General features: G+C 38.8%; 1 protein-coding gene across 6 annotated transcripts in view; it reads right to left on the bottom strand.

Annotated features, from left to right (window-relative positions):
* The window catches only part of LOC140629427 (ankyrin repeat domain-containing protein 26-like), a 171,683-nt gene that overhangs the window by 106,310 nt on the left and 45,850 nt on the right, over positions 1-19,523 (bottom strand). For all 6 annotated transcript variants that reach the window (XM_072818898.1, XM_072818893.1, XM_072818895.1 and 3 more), the window contains exons 11-15: positions 19,300-19,370; positions 16,245-16,278; positions 10,363-10,432; positions 3,740-3,794; positions 3,443-3,624 (exon numbers count right to left, since the gene is read on the bottom strand). In XM_072818898.1, coding sequence (XP_072674999.1) covers positions 3,443-3,624; positions 3,740-3,794; positions 10,363-10,432; positions 16,245-16,278; positions 19,300-19,370 — 412 coding nt within the window. The remainder of the gene's footprint in view (positions 1-3,442; positions 3,625-3,739; positions 3,795-10,362; positions 10,433-16,244; positions 16,279-19,299; positions 19,371-19,523) is intronic.

Below are 19,523 nucleotides of genomic sequence, written 5' to 3'. Positions count from 1 at the left end.
TCAACACTTGTAAAGCAATCAATGTGATTCATCATATCAGCAAGAGAAAGAACCAAGAACCACATGATCCTCCCAATAGATGCAGAGAAAGCATTTGACAAAATACAACATCCATTCCTGATCAAAACTCTTCAGAGTGTAGGGATAGAGGGAACATTCCTCAGCATCTTAAAAGCCATCTACGAAAATATCGTTCTCAATGGGGAAACACTGGGAGCCTATCCCCTAAGATCAGGAACAAGACAGGGATGTCCACTCTCACCATTGCTATTCAACATAGTACCAGAAGTCCTAGCCTCGGCAATCAGGCAACAAAAAGAAATAAAAGACATTCAAACTGGCAAAGAGGAAGTCAAACTCTCCCTCTTTGCAGATGACATCATAATGCAGCTAGAAAACCCAAGAGACTCCACCCCAAGACTGCTAGAACTCACAGCCATTTGGCAGTGTGGCAGGATACAAAATCAATGCCCAGAAAACAGTGGCATTTCTATACACTAACAATGAGACTGAAGAAAGAGAAATGAAGGAGTCAATCCCAATTACAATTGCACCCAAAAGCATAAGGTAACAAGGAATATACATAACCAAAGAGGTAAAGGGTTTCTACCCTCAAAACTACAGAACACTTCTGAAGGAAATTGAGGAAGACACAAAGAGATGGAAACATATACCATGCTCATGGATTGGCAGAATGAATATTGGGAAAATGTCAATGGTACCCAGGGCAATTTACACACTTAATGCAATCCCTATCAACATACTATGGACTTTCTTCAGAAAGTTGGAACAAATCATCTTAAGATCTCTGTGGAATCAGAAAAGACCCCAAATAGCTAGGGGAATATTAAAAAAGAAAACCATAGCTGGGGGCATCACAATGCCAGATTTCAGGTTGTACTACAAAGCTGTGGTCATCAAGACAGTGAGGTACTGGCACAAAAACAGACACATAGATCAATGGAAACAGAATGGAGAATCCAGAAGTGGGCCCTCAACTCTATGCTCAAATAATAGTCGGCAAAGCAGGAAAGACTATCCACTGGAAAAAAGACAGTCTCTTCAATAAATGGTGCTGGGAAAATTGGACAGCCACATGCAGAAGAATGAAACTGGACCATTCTCTTATGCCATACACAAAGAAAAACTCAAAATGGATGAAAGATCTGAATGTGAGACAGGAATCCATCAGAATCCTAGAGGAGAACACAGGCAACACCCTTTTTGAACTTGGCCACAGCAACTTCTTGCAAGATACATCCCTGAAGGGAAGAGAAAGCAAAGCAAAAGTGAATTATTGGGACTTCATCAAGGTAAGAAGCTTCTGCACAGCAAAAGAAACAGTCAACATAACTAAAAGGCAACCTACAGAATGGGAGAAGGTATTTGCAAATGACCTATCAGATAAAGGGCTAGTATCCAAGATCTATAAAGAACTTAGTAAACTCAAAGAAACAACAATCCAATCATGCTATGGGCAAAAGACATGGACAGAAATTTCACAGAGGAAGACATAGACATGGCCAACAAGCACATGAGAAAATGCTCTGCATCACTGGCCACCAGGGAAGTACAAATCAAAACCACAATGGGATACCACCTCCCACCAGTGAGAATGGGCAAAATTAACAAGGCAGGAAACAACAAATGTTGGAGAGGATGTGGAGAAAGGGGAACCCTCTTGCACTGTTGCTGGGAGTGGGAACTGGCACAGCCACTCTGGAGAACTGTGTGGAGGTTCCTCAAAGAGTTAACAATAGATCTGTCCTACGACCCAGCAATTGCACTGCTGGGGATTACCCCAAAGATACAGATGCAGTGAAATGCCAGGACACCCGCACCCCGATGTTTCTTGCAGCAATGTTCACAATAGACTAACTGTGGAAGGAGCCTCGGTGTCCATCGAAAGACGAATGGATAAAGAAGATGTGGTCTATGTATACAATGGAATATTACTCAGCCATTAGAAACGACAAATACCCACCATTTGCTTTGAGGTGGAGGGACCTGGACGGTATTATGCTGAGTGAAATGTGTCAGTCTTTAAAGGACAAACATTACATGGTCTCATTCATTTGGGGAATATAAAAATTAGTGAAAGGGAATAAAGGGAAATAGAGAAATTGAGTGAAAATATCAGTGAGAGTGACAAAACATGAGAGACACCTCACCCTGGGAAATGACCAAGGTGTAGTGCAAGGGGAAGCGGGCAGGGGGTTGGGGTGAGTGGGTTATGGGCACTGAGGGAGTCACTTGGCAGGATGAGCACTGGGTGTTATGGTATATGTTAACAAACTGAATTCCAATAAAAAATTACAAATAAAATACAAAATTAAAAAATACAAAATACAAAATATAACAACTATGAAGACTAAAGTTTCCCGAGATAACGTAAAATGTATCCACTGTTGGAGATCTTTGAGAAAGTAAAGGTCATCCTTCTACAAATAATATTGTATACTCTACGGGCAACTTTTCCTTCCTTACGATTCTATAATGATAAATCATCTTATAAAAAAATGATAAATCATGAGTTTATTCATTTGACATGTGTCTCTATTCTAAGCTTATATTTAAAAAAAGATGCATCAGAATCCAGAAAATAGTTTTTATATTTTTTAAGAATCTTGCAGCTTAAAATTTATTTTTTTCATTTAATGGATAGAGATTAAGAACCTCACTTACCTAAGAAAAAAATTCAGTTTTAATTAATGAAAAAACTAAAATGTTTATTTACGTCCTCTCTATTCTCAAAAGATATAAAGTCGACCAAGATTATACCACACAGTAAGTTTAATTAGAAACCACAAGAAAGACAACAGCCAAAGTTCAAAACTCATAATAAATCTGATTATGGCTTAAAACAGACTTCACTTTGTACTATGTATAAACACAACTCTTGCTAAATTAAATATAGGCTATCATACTTTATTAAACTTAAAAGGGTAAAATTTCCTCCCAGTTCTTCATAAAAACCAGCTGTCATTCTGAAGAATCTGAGCATGTTTTGTATTGCCTTTTATTAACTTGCATTTAAAATAATTTCTACCGCATTTTATAATATACAGCATCTGTTCTACCTTAGCCTCACTACTGCTGTGTTTTTAATAATAATCTCTCTAAACTCTCTTATCTTTACATTCATCTCATCCTTATTAAATGAATTCTTACCCCACAACCCCTCCCCTCATCTTCACATCCATCTAGCTATTCTATCCAGTTGCTTTCTAATTCTTTCCCTCCATAATGGCACACCTAAGATTTGTTTATTCCCACCAACCGTAATAAATCTCAACCCAGTACTTACTTCTCTGTTGTTATTACACTGTTTTCTCTTATATTCTTGAGGGCTTCCATTTCTCCCTAAGATTCTTTTCATTATAAGGATATCAAGAGGATAGTATGTGAAAAAACATGGGGGACAAAGTTCAAAACAACTTACCTTTGTAACACCAAGCATTGCTGAAGACGTTTGAGGAGTTTCGGGTGATACAAAAGCAAGAGGAGAATAGTCAGAGACATTGACGGATGGTTTACAGAGAGTTTCAGTCTTATCTTCCCTTGCAAAATTGTTGTCAGCAAATAAAGGTCTATCTTCTTGGCTCACAAGACCACATTTTGCTTCTATTTAGTGAAAAACAAAGTAAAGAGTACATGAAGATATCTGTAACTTTGAATTACTAAATAACACAAAAATGGACAAAACTCCGTGAAAAACACAAATCTTCAAATAGCTTACTCTTGGGTCGCAGAAAAGCAGCCATTTGCTTTCTTAAGTTTAGTTTCGGGACAGTCTAGAAAAAAAATTGATAGTTTTCAGGATTACAAGTATCACATTTCGTAAAAATAATTGTAATATTCACCATTACCAAATGAACACCATTACAAAAAGAACACAGGTTTTGGAGATCATTCAAATACAGATTCAAATCTCAGTTCCGCCATTTACTAACCTACATTTTCTCATGGGGTGAAGATTATAAGAGATTTAATAGTCCCAAAATGTTACTTTTCTTACCCCTGATTATTATACAAAGTCTTCCTCAAAAAGTTAAATAAAAATAGAGCTATCCGGGATCCCTGGGTGGCGCAGCGGTTTAGCGCCTGCCTTTGGCCCAGGGCGCGATCCTGGAGACCCTGGATCGAATCCCACGTCGGGCTCCCGGTGCATGGAGCCTGCTTCTCCCTCTGCCTATGTCTCTGCCTCTCTCTCCCTCTCTCTCTCTGTGACTATCATAAATAAATAAAAATTTAGGGAAAAAAATAGAGCTAACCTATGACCCAGCAATCGCAGTACTCAGTATTTATCCAAAAGATACAAACATAGTGATTTGAAAGGGCACCAGCACCCCAACGTTTAAAGCAGCAATGACCACAATAGCCAAACTACAGAAAAGCCCGATGCCCACTGACAGATGAATGGATAAAGAAGATGCAGTGTGTATAAATACAATGGAATATTACTCAGCCATCCTAAAGAATGAAATCTTGCCATTTGCAATAACATAGATGGGACTTAAGAGTATTATACTAAGTGAAATAAGTTAGAGAAAGACAAATACCATATGATTTCAATCCTATGTGGAATTTAAGAAACAAAACGGAGGTGCATAGCGGAAGAGAGGGAAAAATAAGATAAAAATCAGAGAGAGAGACAAACCGTAAGAGACTCTTAATCATAGGAAATAAACTGAGGGTTGTTGGAGGGGAGAGGGTTGGGGCAATGGGGTAATTGGGTGATGGTAATTAAGGAGGGCTCTTGAAGTAATAAGCACTAGATGATGTATGCAACTGATGGATCACTGAATTCTACCTCTGAAACTAATAATACGCTATATGTTAATTAATTTGAATTTAAAAATTTTAAAAAGGGGATCCCTGGGTAGCTCAGTGGTTTAGCGCCTGCCTTTGGCCCAGGGTGGGATTCCTGGAGACCAGGGATCGAGTCCCATGTCAGGCTCCCTGCATGGAGCCTGCTTCTCCCTCTGCCTGTGTCTCTGCCTCTCTCTCCCTATGTCTATCATGAATAAATAAAAAAATCTTAAAAAAAAATTTTTTTTTAATACTTTCTTTACCAAAATGTCTTAAAATAAAAATCTATCCCTAGGTAATTTAAATTAAAAAAACTAACAATAAGGGCAGCCCCGGTGGCGCAGCGGTTTAGCACCGCCTGCAGCCCAGCGCGGGATCCTGGGGACCCTGGATCGAGTCCCACATCAGGCTCTCTGTATGATGCCTGCTTCTCCCTCTGCCTGTGTCTCTGCCTCTCTCTCTGTCTCTATGACTAAATAAATAAAATCTTTTAAAAAAACTAACAATAAGAAATGTCATTATTGGGACGCCTGTGTGGCTCAGTGGTTGAGCATCTGCCTTCGGCTCAGGGTGTGATCCCAGAGTCCCACATCAGGCTCCCTACATGGAGCCTGCTTCTCCTCCCTCTGCCTCTGTCTCTGACTCTCTCATGAATAAATGAATACAATATTTTTAAAAATTAATTATTTTATTATATTTAAAATTTTTCAAATGTGTTTGAATGATTTATAATTGCATGACGATCTCTTATAAGAGAAAATATTAAAATTTAGTTTCTAGTAGTATTTATTTGGGCAAGTTGGCATTACAAACAGTTTAAGTTGCTTTTGTTTGTCAAAATGCTAAGGACAAATGATTATCTAACATCAGCTCCTTCCAGGAATGTGAGAAAAATAATAAGGCTTGTGGGGTAATGATTCAGGAATGAAAACCACAGACACACACAGACAACAGAAAGGCATAATCAAAAATATTGACAATAAACATAGAAAGAGATGGACTGAAAGAACAGACACTAAAGAAACGTGTTTTGTTTTTTTTTCCCCCATGTAAGGAAAACGTAGGGTACGGGAAAGTCATGTACAAAAAAATGCAGGGGGGACAGCCATGGTGGTTCAGTGGTTGAGTGTCTGCATTCGGCCCAGGGCGAGATCCTGGAGCCCCAGGATCGAGTCCCATGTCAGGCTCCCTGTATGGAGCCTGCTTCTCCCTCTGCCTGTGTCTCTGCCTCTCTCTGTGTGTGTGTGCGTGTGTGTGTGTGTGTGTGTGTGTGTGTGTGTCTGTCATGAATAAATAAAACCTTTAAAAAATGCAGGAAGAAGAAGAAAAAAAGAAAAACATAAGACGTGACCAATCAAGCATGATCTTAAGGCAGGGAAAAATGTAAGTTAAAAAAGGCCTGTGGAAAAAATGGTTAGGTTAGTATTAACTTATTAGTTAATACTAATTAATTATTAATTATTAATAATACTAACAACCATTTTTCCACAGGCCACACTATATGTGTGTGTATGTGTGTGTGTGTGTGTGTGTATGTATGTATGTATAGTTAGGAATATACAATGAACAGCCGCCTCTGTTTAATATATAAATGTAACATTTATATAATAGATTGCCCCCTATATATTTTCAGACCATAATGCTTTGAAACTAGAACTAAACCACTAAAAGAAGAAATATGGAAGGATTTCAAACACGTGGAGGTTAACGACCATCCTTCTAAACGATTAAAGGATCAACCAGGAAATTAGAGAAGAATTAAAAAGATTCCTGGAAACTTATGAGAATGAAGATACAATCGTTCAAAATCTTTGGGATACAGCAAAAGCAGTCCTGAGGGGGGAATACATCGCAAGACCAGCATCCGTCCCCAAACTGGAAAGAACTCAAAGCAAAAGCTAACCTTGCACCTAAAGGAGCTGGAGAAGGAACAGCAACTGAAACCTTCACCCAGCAGAAGACAATAAATAAATATTCGAGCAGAACTCAATGAGATAGAGACCAGAAGAACTGGGGAACAGATCAACAAAATCAGGAGTTGGTTCTTTGAAAGAATTAATTAATAAGACAGATAAATTATTAGCCAAACTTATTAAAAAGAAGAGAGAGAAGACCCAAACTAATAAAATCATGAACGAGGGGATCCCTGGGTGGCGCAGCAGTTTGGCACCTGCCTTTGGCCCAGGGCACGATCCTGGAGACCCGGGATAGAATCCCACGTCGGGCTCCCGGTGCATGGAGCCTGCTTCTCCCACTGCCTGTGTCTCTGCCCCTCTCTCTCTCTCTGTCTCTCTCTCTCTCTCTCTCTCTCTGTGACTATCATAAATAAATAAAAATTAAAAAAAATAATAATAAAATAAAATAAAATAAAATCATGAACGAGAGAGGAGGGATCACCACCAACACCAAGGAAATACAAACGATTTTGAAAACTTAGTATGAGCAGCTTTACGCCAATAAATTAGGCAATCGAGAAGAAATGGGTGCATTCCTGGAAAACCACAAACTACAAAACTGCAACAGGAAGACATAGAAAACCTGAACAGGCCAATAACCAGGGACGAAACTGAAGCAGTCATCAAAAACCTACCAAGACACAAAAGTCCGGGGCCAGATGGCTTCCCAGGGGAATTCTATCAAACGTTTAAAGAACAAACCATACCTATTCCACTAAAGCTGTTATGAAAGATAGAAAGGGATGGAGTACTTCCAAAGTCGTTCTATGAGGCCAGCATCACCTTAATTGCAAAAGCAGACACAGACCCCACCAAAAAGGAGAATTATAGACCAATACCTTGATGAACACGGACGCAAAAATTCTCAACAAGATACTAGCCAACAGGATCCGACAATACATTAAGAAGATGATTCACCATGACCCAGTGGGATTTATCCCCGGGATGCAAGGCTGCTTCAACACTTGTAAAGCAATCAATGTGATTCATCATATCAGCAAGAGAAAAAAAACAAGAACCACATGATCCTCCCAATAGATGCAGAGAAAGCATTTGACAAAATACAGCATCCATTCCTGATCAAAACTCTTCAGGGTGTAGGGATAGAGGGAACATTCCTCAGCATCTTAAAAGCCATCTATGAAAAGCCCACAGCAAATATCGTTCTCAATGGGGAAACACTGGGAGCCTTAACCCTAAGATCAGGAACAAGACAGGGATGTCCACTCTCACCACTGCTATTCAACATAGTACCAGAAGTCCTAGCCTCAGCAATCAGGCAACAAAAAGAAACAAAAGGCATTCAAAGTGGCAAAGAGGAAGTCAAACTCTCCCTCTTTGCAGATGACATGATACTGTGCATAGAAAACCCAAAAGAGGGCAGCCTGGGTGGCTCAGCGGTTTAGCACTTCCTTCGGCCCAGCGCCTGGTCCTGGGGACCCGGGATCGAGTCCCGCGTCCGGCTCCCTGTGTGGAGCCTGCTTCTCCCTCTGCCTGTGTCTCTGACTCTCTCTCTCACTGTATCTCATAAATAAATGAATAAATAAAATCTTAAAAAAAAGAAAGAAAAAGAAAACCCAAAAGACTCCACCCCAAGATTGCTAGAAATCATACAGCAATTCGGCATTGTGGCAGGATACAAAATCAATGCCCAGAAATCAGGTGCATTTCTATACACAAACAATGAGACTGAAGAAAGAGAAATGAAGGAGTCAATCCCAATTACAATTGCACCCAAAAGCATAAGATACCTAGGAATATACATAACCAAAGAGGTAAAGTGTCTCCACCCTCAAAACTACAGAACACTTCAGAAGGAAATTGAGGAAGACCCAAAGAGATGGAAAAATATGCCATGCTCACAGATTGGAAAAATTTCAATGCTACCCAGGGCAATTTACACATTTAATGCAATCCCTATCAACATACTATGGACCTTCTTCAGAGAGTTGGAACAAATCATCTTAAGATTTGTGTGAAATCAGAAAAGACCCCAAATAGCTAGGGGAATATTAAAAAAGAAAACCATAGCTGGGGGCATCACAATGCCAGATTTCAGGATGTACTACAAAGCTGTGGTCATCAAGACAGTGTGGTACTGGCACAAAACAGACACATAGATCAATGGAAACAGAATGCAGAATCCGCAAGTGGACTCTCAACTTTATGGTCAACTAATATTCAACAAAGCAGGAAAGACTATCTACTGGAAAAAAGACAGTCTCTTCAATAAATGGTGCTGGGAAAATTGGATAGCCACATGCAGAAGAATGAAACTGGACCACTTTTTTACACCATACACAAAGATAAACTCAAAATGGATGAAAGATCTAAATGTGAGACAGGAATCCATCAGAATCCTAGAGGAGAACACAGGCAACACCCTTTTTGAACTTGGCCATGGCAACTTCTTGCAAGATACATCCCTGAAGGGAAGCAAAACCAAAGCAAAAATGAATTATTGGGACTTCATCAAGGTAAGAAGCTTCTGCATAACAAAAGAAACAGTCAAGAAAACTAAAAGGCACCCTACAGAATGGAAGAAGTTATTTGCAAATGACCTATCAGATAAAGGGCTAGTATCCAAGATCTATAAAGAACTTAGTAAACTCAACAGCAAAGAAACAAACAATCCAATCATGCTTTGGGCAAAAGACATGGACAGAAATTTCACAGAGGAAGACACAGACATGGCCAACAAGCATATGAGAAAATACTCCAGATCACTGGCCATCAGGGAAATATAAATCAAAACCAGAATGAGGTATCATCTTCCACCAGTGAGAATGGGCAAAATTAACAAAGCAGGAAACAACAAATGTTGGAGAGGATGTGGAGAAAGGGGAACCCTCTCACACTGTTGTTAGCAATCTGAACGGGTACAGCCACCCTGGAAAACTGTGTGGAGTTTCCTCAAAGAGTTAACAATAGAACTGCCCTATGACCCAGCAATTGCACTTCTGAGGATTTACCCAAAGCTACAGATGCAGTGAAATGCAGGACACCTGCACCCCAATATTTATAGCAGCAATGTCCACAATAGCCAAACTGTGGAAGGAGCCTCGGTGCCCATCGAAAGATGAATGGATAAAGAAGATGTGGTCTATGTATACCATGGAATATTACTCAGCCATTAGAAATGACAAACACCCACCATTTGCTTTGACGTGGATGGAACTGGAGGGTATTATGCTGAGCAAAATAAGTCAATTTGAGAAGGACAAACATTATATGTTCTCATTCATTTGGGGAATATAAGAATTGGTGAAAGGGAACATAGGGAGAGGAGAAAAAATGAGTGAAAATATCAGTGAGAGTGACAGAATATGAGAGACACCTAACTCTGGGAAATGAATAAGGGGTAGTGGAAAGGGAGGTGGGGGGGGTTGTGGTGACTGGGTGATGGGCACTGAGGGGGTCACTTGGCAGGATGAGCATTGGGTGTTATGCTAAATGTTGGCAAATTGAACTCCAATAAAAAAAAGTTAAAAAAACATAAAATGACAAGAGGCAAGCCACTTTATATTTTAAGAGTAAATAATACACAACACTAAACTCAGAGCAGGAAAATTAATTTTACAAGAGAGTACTTTACCTTGGTACCAGAACTTAAGTCCTCATGTTTTGAAGGCCTTGAATCATCAGTATCAGCTTTGCAGGTACGACTTTACAGCAAAAATAGAAAACAAAGACAAGTTCATTTCTTTAAAAAGAAAAATCGAGTCAAAGTCAGTTGTTTATTAATGAAGTTTCTTGACATACGAAAATTTAGCCTCGTTTTGGTTAAGCTTTTATTTTTAATTCTAGTATCCTTAACATACAGTGTTACATTAGTTTCATATATACAATATAATGATTTGGTAATTCCATACATCACCCAGTGCTCATCATGACTAGTGCATTCCTTAATTCCCATCTCCTATTTCACCCATTCCCCTACCAACATCCCCCCTGGTAACCATCAGTTTGTTCTCTATAGCAGTCTTCTTCTTGGTAAATCTGTCTTTTCTGTCTCCTTCGCTTATTTTTATTTTGTTTCTTACATGTTACTTAGGAGTGAAATCATATTTGTCTTTCTCTGACTTACACTGCTTAGCGTAATACGCTCTAGCTCTCACCATGCAAATGACAAGATGTCATTCTTTTCAATGGCTGAACAATATTCCATTGTGTGTGTGTGTGTGTATATATATATATGTGTGTGTGTGTGTGTGTGTGTGTGTATATATATATATATATATATATATACACACACCACTTTTTATTCACTAATCCATCAACATGCACACTTAGGCTGATGATTGCAAATAATGCTGTAGTAAAAACATGAGTGCATGTATCCCTTTGAATTGGTGTGTTTGTCATATCTGGGTAAATACGCAGGAGTGCAACTCTTGGATTGTTAGTTTTGTTTTTAACTTTTTGAGGAACCGCCATACGGTTTCCCATGGTGGCTGTCCCAGTTTGCACTTCCACCAAAAGTGCAACAGGGTTCCTTTTTCTCCACATCCTCAACTACACTTGTTTCTTGTGGTTTTGATTTTAGCCATTCTGACAGGTGTGCAGCGCTATCTCATTGTAGTTTTGATTTGCATTTCCCTGATGACGTGTGATGCTGATCATCTTTTTATATATCTATTGGCCAACTGGACATCTTCTTTGGAAAAATGTCTGATATATTCTGATCATTCTTGACCTGGATTGTGTTTTGGGTGTTGAGATGTATCAGTTCTTTAGATTCTTACACTAACCTTTATCAGATATGTCATATGCAAATGTCTTCTCCCATTCTGTAAGGTTGCCTTTTAGTTTTGTGGATTGATTCCTTCACTGCAAAAGCTTTTGATTTTGATGTAGCCCCAACAGTTTATTTTGCTTTTATTGCTCTTGCCTCAGGAGACATAAAAAAAGAAAAACCTGGCTACAGCTAATACCAGAGAGATCATTGCCTGTGCTCTCTTCAAGGATAAAATGGTTTCATGTGATATATTTATATCTTTAAACCATTTTGAATTTATTTTTGTAAATGGTGAAAGAAAGTGGTCCTGTTTCAATCTTTTATATACCCATTCAGTTTTCCTAGCATCATTTATTGAAGGAGACTGCCTTTTCAAACCATTGGATATTCTTTCTTGCTTTGTCAAAGATTAATTAGCCATATCATTATAGTTTATTTCTGGATTTTCTATACTATTCTACTGATATTTGTATCCATTTAATGCCAATACTATGCCGTTTTGATTACTACAGCTTTGTAATATAACTTGAAATCTAGCATAGAGATATCTCCAGTTATGTTTTTCTTTTTCCAATATTGCTTTGGCTATTTGAGGTCTTCAGTGGTTCCATATAAATTTAGTGTTGCTTACTCTAGTTCTGTGAAACATGTCGATGGATTTTAGTAGGCATTGCATTAAATTTGTAGATTGCTTTGGGTCCTATACACAGTTTAACAATAGGTGCTCTTCCAATCTATGAGATGGAATTCTTTCCACGTCTTTGTGTCATCCTCAATTGCTTTCACCAATGTTTTCAGAATACAGGTCTTTCAAAATTTGGCCTCTGTGTTATTTTTTTAACATGTTATTTATTTATTTATTTATTTATTTATTTATTTATTTATTTATTTATTTGAGAGAGAGAGAGAGAGTGTGTGTGTGTGCACAGTAGGCAGAGAGGCAGGTGGAGGGAGGGGAAAGAAGCAGGGCCCCTGCTGAGCAGAGAGCCTTATATGTGGCTCTATCCCAGTACCCTGACATCATGACCCAAGCCAAAGGCAGTCGCTTAACCGACTGAGCCAGCCAGGCGCCCCTTGGCCTCTGTTTTCAAAAAGGGTTTAGTTATCTATTTTGCTTTCACCTCTCCTAACCTGTGAAATGCCCAGTAAAGGCCCAGTTTTAGTTCCCATAACTAAGTGTGACAGGTGAGGAATTCTCTGAAATGTCTGACAGCTAACTGGACAAAAGTTAACCACCATGAATTATCACCTTCCACCTGTCAGAATGGCTAGAATCAAAAACACACACTAAAAAATATTGGTGAGGATGCAGAGACTAAGGAATACTCGTGAGCTGGTGATGAGGATAGAAATTGGGGCAGCCACTGTAAAAAACAAAATGGAGTTTCCTTGAAGAAGTACCAATAGAAATACCACATGATCCAGTAATCCACTACTGGGTACTTACTTACCCCCCAAAAAAGAAAACACTAATTTGAAAAGACATATGTACCCCAATGTTTACTGCAGCATTATTTACAACAGCCAAGATATGAAAGTAACCCATGTCCATCAACAGATGTATAACACACACACACACACACACACACACACACACACACACACAGAGCAATATTACTCAGCCATAAAAAAGAATGAAACCTTACCATTTGCAACAATGTGGATTACCTGGAGGGTATTAAGCCAAGTGAAATAAGTCAGAGCAAAATAGACAAATACTGTATGATTTCACTTATATGTAGAATCAAAAAAGCAGAACAAATGAACAAACAACCAAAAAGCAGAACCAGACCCATAAGTACAGAGAATTCTGTATTGCCAGAAGGGAAGTGGGTGGGGGACAGACAAAAATGGGTGAAGGGAAGTGGGAGGTTCAGCATTCCAGGTATAGTAAGTCACAGGGATAAAAGTACAGCATAGGGAATATAGTCAATAGAATTGTAAGAGCAATATGCAGTAACACATGGTAGCTACACTTGTGGTAAGCATGGGGTAACAACATAGACCTGCTGAATCACTATGTTGTACACATGAAACCAACATAACGGTGTGTCAACTATACTTAAATTTTGAAAAGGAACTATCTACAGATGTTAAAGAACAAATTTATATGTTATTACTTGGAATACTATTCCCGAAGAGATTAAAAGATTAAAAATTATAAAATCCAAGTTTCACAAGTCCTGCCTTATTTACGTCCACATAAACTAGCAAGACCTTAAAAATCATCAAGGGCACTCAGATACCCAAGAAGAGAGACTGCTATACAAATAGTCCTGATATCTGTGCCTCTATTTACCCACACACTGCCTAATATTTTCTTTTTGTGAGCTACCACTCCTGGATCACTCCTCTGCAGGGCTCAGTGGCACTCTCCAACGTTTAAGTCTTTAGCCTGCCAAGGCACAGATTCCCAAAACAAGGAAAGGCTCAAATGACCAAGAATAGGAGCCATTTCCTGCTCCTGGGAACCAGCTAAATGGAGTCTGAGTCATCCATGCAGTCATCTCAATGTAGGCACCTTACCAACTACCCAAATGAAGCTCCGTTATTGATCTGACAGCTAGTCCTACCCCACCAAACCCTACACATACATGGGAAGGGCATCAGAGAATTACGAAAAGAGGTGGAGCGATCACAAGACCCTGTGACCTTGGGCCATACATTTACATAGTTCAGAATCTCCATTCCCCCCATTATTTGAAAGGATCTAACCCGCCTTCTGTAAGGTGGGGTAGAAGTCGATGATGTCCCATTCCTATTTGCTGTAAATACTCTTGCCAGTGGTTCAACTGATTTTAATGTTTCTCAACAGAAACTCTGAAGTAGGGCAGCCGGATAGCCCAGCGGTTTAGTGCCACCTTCAGCCCAGGGCATGATCCTGGAGACCCAGGTTTGAGTCCCAAGTCAGGCTCCCTGCATGGAGCCTGCTTCTCCCTCTGCTTGTATCTCTGCCTCTCTCTCTCTCTCTCTCTCTCTCTGTCTCATGAATAAATAAAATCTTTTTTTAAAGGAAAAGAAACCCTGAAGTATGCTAGTTCCTTCAATTAAACCAACAAAAAGAGGGATCCCTGGGTGGCGCAGCGCTTTAGTGTCTGCCTTTGGCCCAGGGTGCGATCCTGGAGACCGGGATCGAATCCCATGTTGGGCTCCCGGTGCATGGAGCCTGCTTCTCCCTCTGCCTGTGTCTCTGCCTCTCTCTCTCTCTCTCTCTCTCTCTCTGTGTGTGTGACTATCATAAATAAATAAAAATTAAAATAAATAAATAAATAAATAAATAAATAAATAAATAAACAAACCAACAAAAAGAAATGCTGCTCAGGACTCTCTTGAACGCTCTATTTTATTTTATTTTATTTTTTTTTGAACGCTCTATTTTAATATGCTTTTATAAACAACAACCAATATCTTGTGTTCTTTCTTTGTGTAATTGACCTTTGTCTACCTTGTCATAAACTCCAATATTCTGTCATCATTTCTAAAACTCTTTTTCCTATTCAACCCAGTGTGGTTCTTCTTGAAACATGCCCTCTCCTGCTAATTCCCGTCTCATGTACACTAGACCCACTCCCTATCTTTATATTATTAAATCAAAGATGAGAGAAAAGGGAAAAAATCTAAATTTAAATCTCATTTCTGTCAGTTATCAAATTCAAGTAAGTCACTTTAATCCCTTTTCAGTTTTAAATTCTCCACTTCAACAACCACTTGGTAAGGATGTTAAACATGGGTTACAGCATCAGAGAGTATTTTGATTAACACATCTCTAAGATTCTTTAAAACCCTGAAATTCTATCTGCTTTTCATTTTGTCTTTAGAAAAATGGAGAATCCTTAGCTGCAGAAATGATAAAAAGTAATGGAATAAAAGAAACAGCAAGAAAATTGGAGAAGAAAGTTTAAAAAAATCAAGAAAAGAGTATAGAAAGGACATGGAGAAAAGCAAAAAAGTCTACAAAAAAAGAAAAAGCTTCACAGAACTTATCAAGGGTGCCAGCCTAAAGGGAAAATTAGACTGAGAAGTCAGTAAATAGACAACTGTTTAGAAATACCCTCTAAATAGATGATAAATTTAATTAACGTTACATGGTCTATACCTAGATTACATATCCTTCACTTTCAGAAAAATCATTCATCTCAAGGAGAGCAGACGTCACTATATCTAAGAGCTTGCCTGATTAGGGCTTGCTTATGTAAAAGCTATGGTACTGTGGCCATAGGTAACTGAGATCCACTCCAAAATCTTTGACAGTAAAAACAAGAAACTAGTTACCACTGCAATAATTACCTCTAGCTATCACTAGTTGTGTCAAATATATTAGGAAAATGCTTGGACTTGCCTGGTTCTTAAGAAAACTCCAAATCAGAGTTAACATGTAATGAAATTTGACAATCTGGGATGATCTAAGATCTGTATCTTAATTCCAGTGCTGCTGAGGGGCAAAACATGTATGTGGGAGCCACGCAGGCTAACATTCAAATCATGGGTCTGCTACTCATTAACTATGGAATCCTGGGTCAGTTTATCCATCTCCCTGAACTACAGCTGACTAGTTAATAAAAAGTAGGCTATAACAGCACAGCTCCTTGGTGAAACTATTGCAATGACTAATAAGTAATAAGTAAGACGTATTAAGCACATAATACAGTGTCTAGCCCAGAAGACAACACTCAACAAATCCTTTCCTCTCCACTTCCTTGGTTAACACATCATTTTAAAAAAATCCATAAAAGTCCTACCTGCTTAAAGAGACTTCTTCAGACTTCTTAGCCACTAGTAAAGAAAGCAGGAAAATACATTTTAAGTCAACAATAGAAAAATACAGAATATTAAAACTGTAAGACAGATGATGACTTGTTCAAAAGTATTCCTTTGGGACCACACCTGGAAACCACACTACAGTGGATATTAATTGTACTATTGGTAGGCAGTTAATGCATTAAGAAATCTCATTTTCTCCTCTATATTTACCAATGCAAGAAAGAATTCTAGTTATCAGGATGTGGTACATACAAGTGGATGTTTCTAATGACCATTATTGTAACCAAACCAAACCCTATGAGACGGACAGGAAATGGTATCATTAGCAGAATCATTATCATAAAGTGACAATGGCAAACTTAAATAGCATGATTTTCCTGGACTTCCACTACTAGGAGCAGTTAAAACAGACTATACATATTTAGCTGGAACACAACGGAACCTCTCCAGCTCCTCAGTAGAGACTGCTAAGTTCAGGATGAAATGCCTCATCACAAAGTTCGGCTCGGCTCTGGTCACAATCTTGGGGTCCTGGGTGGAGACCCTCAGGGAGTCTGCTTTTCTCTCTCCCTCTGTCCTTCCACCTCGCTTGTGCTATCTTTCAAATAAATAAATAAACTCTTCTCAAAACCTTTTCTAGAGAAAGACATAAGGCCTAGAAAAAGAACATTTTATTTTTTTTATTTTTTTAAAATATTTTTTTCTTTATTTATTTATGATAGTCACACAGAGAGAGAGAGAGAGGCAGAGACATAGGCAGAGGGAGAAGCAGGCTCCATGCACCGGGAGCCCGACGTGGGATTCGATCCCGGGTCTCCAGGATCGCGCCCTGGGCCAAAGGCAGGCGCCAAACCGCTGCGCCACCCAGGGATCCCAAGAACAACATTTTAAATGGAATGAATTGAGCCTCCTGACTTGTTCAGTAGAGAGGGCTGAAAATTTCAAAATGGACTGATACTTGGCTAAGGAAATAAAAGCTTCCTTTGTCTTCCAGTATCTTTAACTTGGTATTCTTCAATCTATCCTCCACACGAGACGCCTGCAAACTATGGCCACAGGCCAAATCCAACCTGCCATCTGGTTCTGTAAATAAAGTTGTAATGGAGCACAGTCACATCTATTTCAATACATATTGCTATGGCTACTTTCACACGACAATGGCAGAGTGTGAGACCCCAGGGCCTAAAATATTCACTATCTGGCCCTTTTAAGAAAAGCCTGGTGATCCCCATTTTATGCCATAACCAAAGGGCCCTAATTCAAATCTAATCTGATTACTCTTCTATTTCAAATTCTCCTATCAATCCCTGCTGGCTCCCTCCCCAACAGCCATTCCATATTCTTCATTCTTGCTGGAGAACCACAGCTTTATTTGGATAGTTAGTGTCCCAATACACAAAGAATGTGGTCTCGCCCCAGCTGCAAAAGGAGAAAGGATTATTCTAAGCTAATCACAGTACCTGACTTACCAGTGACTGGTTTAGGAACAAGCAAGTCATGTTACCTAGCCTATAAAATGTTAGGGGAAGTTTACTGCAAGCTGCTGAGTTTTCTTCCTATATAAAAGAAACACAAAGACAAACACAGTTCTTCTGGTCATGGATATTGTCATGTGAAAATATGCCTGAAGCTGTTGCTAATTAGCCAAGCAGGAAAAGAGACAGGGACTCCTGGGTGACTCAGCGGTTGAGTGTCTGCCTTTGGCTGAGGCCCTGATCCCCGACTTCCCCGATCAAGTCCCATGTTGGGCTCCCTGCCTGGAGCCTGCTTCTCCCTCTGCCTATATCTCTGCCTCTCTCTCTCTCTGTCTCTCATGAATAAATAAATTAAAATCTTAAAAAAAAAACACAACACAAAGACAGCTCTATTCTATTATGAGCACCTTGAAAGACCAAAACTCTCTTCCATCTTTGCTTCCTATAACTTGCAAAACCAAAGCCAACCTAAAGAATTTCTGTGATAGAGATCCACTAAGTCAAAGGTTTCTTCCTACATTTCAGACCATGCAACACACTAGGTGCCACCTCTGGGGAGCAACGGTAACATCTTTGTGACTGCGAACATTTTTGTGCTTTTATTATAATTTGTTGAGCCCAAGTTGCCCTTTTTGAATATTTATTATGATCATCTTTTGACTAATAACAGAGTATCTTATTTCCAAAAAACTACAGTATTATGCAACAAACAGGAGAGAACATTGTTCTAATGAAGTCAACATATCACATTCTGACTTAAGAGAAGTGAAGTCACTAATAGTGAGATTGTGTTGATGCAACAGCATCTAAAATAACCTGTGCTCCTCAACAGGCTTCCGTAGGATAGGTCATCACCTAAAAAATCAAGCAATCTCATTGGTCTTTCTGCACACTAGCTAAGTTTTGCAGTTCTTATTGTTTGCCATTTGTGTAAAGGACCAGCAAGGTACTGCAGAGTTCCAGTTTTAAGGATAATGAGACAAATCACGCTATAATAATATTTACTAAATGAAATCCACTTGTAAAAGTCAAAATACCATTTGTATAACCAGTAATTTTTATAACATGTTTATAGAGGAAACATAAAACATACTAACTTGAAAATCTTTTTTCCTTATTTACACAAAGCTATCCCATAGGATTTTAAGTCTCATAACTAATGAGGGCACCTGGATGGCTCACTGGTTGAGGTTGTGATCCCAGGTTCTGGGATTGAGTCCTACATCAGGCATCCGTATGGAGCCTGCTTCTCCCTCTGCCTCTCTCTTTGCCTCTCTCTGTGTGTCTCTGAGGAATAAAGAAATAAATTCTAAAAAATACTAAGATAACGAATTTATTTTCAGACAATACTGCCTCATATTTTAAATTACCAAAAAGAACTTCTCAAATTCTGAATCCTAGACTATTAAGAAAGAAATTAAGAAACCAAACACCCATGCAATTTACACATCCGATTTGTTTTGTTTTGTTTTCATTGCTTTTTCATGATCAAAACTGCCTTACTCTGACTTCATCTATGTTAGGACCACCATAAGTAATTCACTCTAAAAAATCATACCTAGATCATGATTCTGTGAAGAATTTTCAGGTTTCATTTCTTCTTCATGTTCAGAAATTAGTTGGTCACTGCTACGTATAAGAAAGAGTGATAAACAATGAGACTTTTTTAATACTGATATGAAAAATATTTACCAGATATATCAAATTCTTAAGATTTTTCAAAGAATATCAGGGTTAACATCAAAACTTAAATTACCCGAATAGGTACTTCAAATTTGTTAG

Source organism: Canis lupus (genome assembly GCF_048164855.1).
Source record: "Canis lupus baileyi chromosome 5 unlocalized genomic scaffold, mCanLup2.hap1 SUPER_5_unloc_4, whole genome shotgun sequence".
Lineage (NCBI taxonomy): Eukaryota > Metazoa > Chordata > Mammalia > Carnivora > Canidae > Canis > Canis lupus.
The sequence above is the reverse complement of the archived record's forward strand: the minus strand, read 5'-3'. Positions and strand labels throughout refer to the sequence as shown.